Source organism: Urocampus carinirostris, chromosome 10, assembly GCF_059441175.1.
Source record: "Urocampus carinirostris isolate Australia breed hairy pipefish chromosome 10, RoL_Ucar_1.0, whole genome shotgun sequence".
NCBI lineage: Eukaryota > Metazoa > Chordata > Actinopteri > Syngnathiformes > Syngnathidae > Urocampus > Urocampus carinirostris.
Window position 1 is genome coordinate 12,600,826 of NC_142358.1, and position 6,095 is coordinate 12,606,920.

The 6,095-nt window shown below is 39.6% G+C and overlaps 1 protein-coding gene across 3 annotated transcripts in view; it reads left to right on the forward strand.

Annotated features, from left to right (window-relative positions):
• pitpnm3 (PITPNM family member 3) overlaps nucleotides 1-6,095 on the forward strand; it is a 161,381-nt gene that overhangs the window by 132,287 nt on the left and 22,999 nt on the right. For all 3 annotated transcript variants that reach the window (XM_088345163.1, XM_088345164.1, XM_088345165.1), the window contains 2 exons: nucleotides 3,761-3,928; nucleotides 3,998-4,146. In XM_088345163.1, the coding sequence (XP_088201289.1) occupies nucleotides 3,761-3,928; nucleotides 3,998-4,146 (317 nt within the window). The remainder of the gene's footprint in view (nucleotides 1-3,760; nucleotides 3,929-3,997; nucleotides 4,147-6,095) is intronic.

Consider the following 6,095-nt stretch of genomic DNA (forward strand, 5'->3'; position numbering starts at 1 on the left):
AGTAGGGTCGCGGGGGAGTACTAATCTATCAGTCGAAATGTAGAGGCATCGAATGCTATTTATTTTCATTCATATAATTACTTGAATATAGTCCTATGTAAATATTCATATAAATACATGTTTTTAAAATCAGGGTAATTCATTTTTAGATAGTTATGTATCTGTGATAAAATTATAGTTTCGTAAGCACTCAAAATAAGGAGAGAAGACATAATTTGACTTTGAACCTGCAAGGTGAACAGGACAGGACTTCATAAAAAAAAGAACCTCCCCTGAGGCCCTTATTTTTATGAAATCTCTTAGTTTACAAAAAGCAGTTTTGGTGGAAATCAAAGAACAAAACATATTTGGCCGATAGTGGCAATAATGTAAACAGTGTATAATGGTCATATTTACAAACAACAGTGAGGAATCACAGTCAAAATAACAAACTAACATCCTGTGCAATCCATGCAATCTCCCTTGCAGGCTATCTGTAACTTTTATTTGTTCTTGGATTCACTTTTTTCTATTATCGATTTAGATGAATCATGTTTTTATCCATTAGCCTTTTCATGAAATAAGTAAATGAATAATTTAAATAGTTGAAATGTTCTATATTTCTGTCTGTAGCAATGAACTCAGCAACTCCTTTTTACCAACAGGTCCCACAGCCTTGGCGTCACCCTCCAATATAAACTGAGTTGCTATCCTCATTATTTCTCCCCCGTGCTGCATGCCTTTCTTCCTGCCTTCTATGTTTACGTTTGCCTTGCTCGGGGACGAAGGAGATGCCCCAAAAATGTCGCACAGTCGGAAGAGTACCGCTCCTCTCCTGACGGGCGTCCTCATTAGCCGGCGTGATGCATTCGAAGTCACACGAGTGCGCAAGGGGAAAAAAAAACATGTCCAGGAATCCGAGCGATGTGTAAATCGGCCTGCGTCTTCTTTACTGGTACAAATCTACCTTGAATGTGGCCTGGATGGATAGGATTTCTTAATCATACCTGGGGCAGGGGATCACCTGCGTTCTCGAGGTGGGAACGTGGAGCGCATCTGCTGTTTTGTTTAGAAAAAGCTCCAGCTGCCAACTTGTGTTGTCACAGGCTTGTTATTTTCAGAAAGCATGTGAGTCACAGCTGTCTTCCTAGTTTGTTTTAAAGTAGACCAAGGGTCGGCAACCAAAAATGTTGAAAGAGGCATATTGGACCCAAAAACCCATTAATCTAGAGCAGCAACAAATGAAAAGCTTTATGTAAGCCTTATAATGAATGCAACACGTGCTGTGTGTATCCATATTAGCTATATTGGCCTACTATGAAAATGACTACGTTTAATGCACAACACTTTGTGGAGAATGATGCACCACATGACTACTCTAATGTAGGATACCTTATTAAGTCAAACGCCATTAAAATAATGATTAGATTAGATTAGATTCAACTTTATTGTTATTGCACAAGTCACACATACAGGGCAACAAAATGCAGTCTGCATCCAACTAGAAGTTCAATGCAGCATATAAATAATATATATGTATAAGAGTGCAAGAGTGAACTATATATAATTGGCTATGTAAGAAGGTGTCACGACCGGAACAAGTGGTGGACCCAAATCCGTAACGTTTCACACAATGCTTTATTGAGGGATTGGGGAAGTCAGGGATAGGGGAAAAGACAGCGATCTGATGCTTGCTGGGCAGGAGGAGTGGGAAGCCCTCGCGAACGAAGCGTGGTTGGAGTTCGGAACAAGTCGGGTAGCCAGGACGAGCGGATAGCCAGGGAACGGGGATCGATACAGGAAACTGAGTCAGGCAGGATACAGGTAGCCGGGACAGGAGAACGTAGCTTAAATCGGGGATCGATACAGGAAACGGAATCAGGCAGGATACGGGTAGCCGGGACAGGAGAACGGAGCTTGGATCGGGCATCGATACAGGAAACCGGTCGGGATCAGTCGGGAGAGTGTGTTTCATTTCTTTGATGAAATCAAAGAAATGCAACAAAGAAATCGATTTTTTATGTAATTTTTATTTTAAAGCTATGGAGGGAAAGAGCAAGATCTAGCTTCCATATAGCACCCCTTATCTGGGAAACAAAAAGAGTGCAATAAAATTTTGCATGCATTTAGAAAAATAAAACAGTAGCCTTTAGATACGGTAAAGTAAATAAAAAAAAATTAATTTTTCTGCAATTATCAAACATGTCCGCATGGATAAAAAACAGCAGCATCCTCTTCTTTCTTTTGATACGAAAAGCAGCCATCCACAGGCCTGAGCAGCAAAACATCAATAACAGGTGTCATTCCAAATATACACTGACAAAAATAAGAAAAGAGTGCTGTGTCAATTTTGGCACTGCCACATTAAAAGGGGCGGGACTTGCACTCCAACAGGAAAGACGGGAGAGAGGAAACCAAACAAAGGAGCCGATTTCCCTCTCGTCTCAGAGTTCTGTCGTAACACCCGGGGTTGAAATTTAAAACTTGTCCTACTCGTTTTTACAGCAATGGAGAACGTTAGTTTGGTTCATGTTTGTCCTCCTACAGAAGGGGTGTCAAACTCATTTAAGCTCCAGGGGCCCATATGGTAGAAAAACACCCTTATGGTGGCTGGACTAGTAAATTAAAGAGAAAGAAATGAAGAGAGAAAGGGATAGAGAGAGAGATAGAGATAAGCATAGAAAATGACAGGGAGAAAAAGGGAGAGAAAAAGAAAACAAAAGAAAGACAGAGAAAGAGAGACAGGGAGACAAAGAAAGAGACAAATGCAGGAGTAAGAAAGAGACAAGGTTGAAAGAGAGAGAAAAAAAAGTTAAAAGAGAGGAAGAAAGAAGTCAAAAATGAGCAAAAGAAAGCGAGAGATGTAGAGAGAAGGAAATAAAAAGAGGGGGACAAAAAGAGCTTTTAAACTAGGGAATGTGGTCCACATTTTATTCTATAAAATAGATTAGAATTGTACTTATTGTCATGATACCACCCATTTGGGACTGATAGATATAAGTACGTGCCCTGCGACTGGCTGGCAACCTGTTCAGGGTGTCCCCTGCCCACTGGCCGAAGATAGCTGTTATGGGCTCCAGCACCCCCGTGACCCTACTGAGGATAAGCAGTGCAGATAATGGATGGATGGATGGATATAAGTACTCAACTCTCCAATGTTCAGTAGTACTGACATCAAAAGCCAATACTTGTAGTACTTTAGATCTACTGTAATCCATGGTTTTTCACATGGGTTCAAAGAGAATGTTTGTTATGGATTCTAGTTGGGGTATTTTTTTAGGTCTGAAAACACTAAGAATCTTTTTTTCTGTTAAGAGTATTATGCCATGATAAAACCTTACAGTTTCATGCCAATGTTGGGGTTTTGAATAAGGGTTTCAAATTGTAGTTAAGGTCTTGTTAGGATCAAGAATCCTGTATATAATGACTGTGCCGAGAGCCGAAGCGGGTCAAAGTGTTGCTTTATATTTCTATGTGTCTGCCTGCACTTGTTACCTGACTTTTTGATGCCTGTATTTGACCGACTCAAGCATGTTTTTGTCCGGACTGTGTTTTATGTTTACCCTTTAATGTCTTTCTCCCATATTGCATGTAGTGCCAAAACAGTTTTCAGGTGACAGATATGGTTTCAATTTTAAGGTGAAAGCTGGTTTAGGGGCTTTACTCTGAAATGTTTAGGATCCAGATTAGGGTTTTTTTTCAATGCTGTCATATCTTTACATTTTAGATAAAAAAAATAGCCCAAGTATGATAATGTATTCCTTTCTTTTGATTTGTGAAGGTGAGAGCATCCAGAGACACCCTGATGTGTTCCTGGAGAGCGAGATAACTTCCGCTGCCTCTCAGCAGCATTCTGAAGAAGGAGGCCGGCGGGCCAGCGTGACCAGCATGGAGAGCCAAATGTCCATCGGCACCGTCGGTCATCACCTGGGCCACGCCATTGCAAACGGTCAGCAGGGTTTGGGGTTATCCAAAAGCGTGTCTACGGGTTATCTTACGGCTGTTGGTTATGTCTTAGTTTCTCGTAACTGGTGGGGCTCCAAAAGGCTGGACTACTCCCTCTACTGCCCCGACGTGCTGACTGCCTTTCCCACCGTGGCGCTGCCGCACCTTTTCCACGCCTCCTACTGGGAGTCTACGGATGTCGCTGCATTTGTCCTCAGACAGGTAAGCTGGCAATCGTCTGAACAGATGGGCTAAAGCAGGGGTCGGGAACCTATGGCTCGCGAGCCATATATGGCTCTTTCTATGAGTATCTGTGGCTCAGAGACAAATTTGATTGCATGCAAAATTTCTCCATCCTGTTCAAAACTTGAAATGTCCATCCTATTCACGTACACGCAAAGCCAAACCAATATTGAATATTAAGGCATTACTTCGCAGTATATATAGGGCACGTTTTTCACTACAATTTACAGTCAAGGTGTCACACAAAAAAAGGGGGAAAAAAACTCGTTTTGGCTGTACAACGCTAAAGAATCCTTTATATAAAAGTTCACTATATAATCTGTGTTCAGTGTTCAGATACCTTATGATGAATCCACAGAACTGTAAATACGCCAAAACACCAGAAGAGAACTTAGTCATTTGATTGGGTGAGTGGGAGGGATGGGTGGAGCTATGCAAAAAGTGCAAGCACTCCCTCCCATCTCTCGCCCTACGCCGTCTGTGCCAAAAGTGAGCTCATCAGGCTCCCTATTTGCAGAATGTTGTGACGTTTTTACACAATAACTGCTTGCATCTGGTTTTGAAACCAATATGTATGAAAAAAAGGGTCAAAAGGAGTTTAACCGATCTTGAGTAATTGCAAGAAAGGGACAAGTTTAAAGTGGTATGTTTGTTGATTTTGGGACAGGGGCTCTGGCATTATTCTCTTTTCATAATTGTTATCAAATCATCAAAAATAAATGTGCTGAAGACTAAGCTTTTGTCTGGGGCGCGGGTTTAGCAATTTAGTAAATTTGTCTCATAATATATGGTGTGGCTCTTTCCCAAAATAAAATTAATATTTTTTTGCTTTTATGGCTCTTTGAGTCAAAAAGGTTCCCGACCCCTGGGCTAAAGTATCAAGAGCTCCAGTATTTGTACATTAGGGTTTTGGTGAGAGGAACTTTTTTTGGGATGTGATGGACCTCTTGTACACAACTAGGGCTGCAACAATAAATCAATAAGATTAAAATCTATTATTTGAAGCGCTGGCAAGGAATTACATCTCTGATTCATTGTGTCGTGCTATTTATGTGGCAGTCAGCACGTTAATTCAATGTAAATTAGAGCAGCCATTGAATACCCTCTTACCCTGGCAACGATCTTGTAGTAGCAGTTTGGTACCACATCATAGTGAGGCAAATATTAGATTTGGGTTTTTGGTATCAATGGATCATACAAAAATGAGCTTTAAAATACCATAGTCAATGCTTTATGGCGAACTATTTTAAATGTATGGCCATTTGAATTACGGCCTTCCATTTACCCATTTTTGATCAAAAACCTGACAAAATAATGTTTAAAGTTTTATTTTTATTTTTTTGTCTGTGGAGTGTCATTCAAATGTTTTTGCAGTTATTTTTTTAGTCAATTTTAACAAAGGTATTTGTATAAAAAAGAATTAGACCAGACTGAAAGACATTTTTAGCTCATATTTATTAAACACACATTAAAAAGACTTAAATGTCGTCTTTTGAAATCCGAAATATTGAACTTTAACCACAGTTTTTGTTACAATCCCTATTTATGTGGGTTATGAAACTCTGGGAAAATGTTTTGTTTTGTTATATCTTTCAAAATAACAAAAAATGTAAAAAAAAAAAAAAAAATCATGTTTTTCCTGCTTGTTTTTCACAGTTATCGGCCTATAGCTGATAATAGAACATTGGTACTTGCGACTGATTTTGGTAGAGTGGGTCAAAGGTCTTTGTGTACAAAGTCATGTTGATTCAAATCCAAATTTATTTATATATCACTTTTCAGAATGTGCTGTATAAAAACCTTCTATGTAAAATAGGACAACATTCAACTAAGTACTCTCCTCTGTCATTCCCTCTCTTTTTTGCACTTCATAAACAAAGTATTTTCAATATTTGCAGGTGTATAGCGTACTGTACATTTGTATGTAT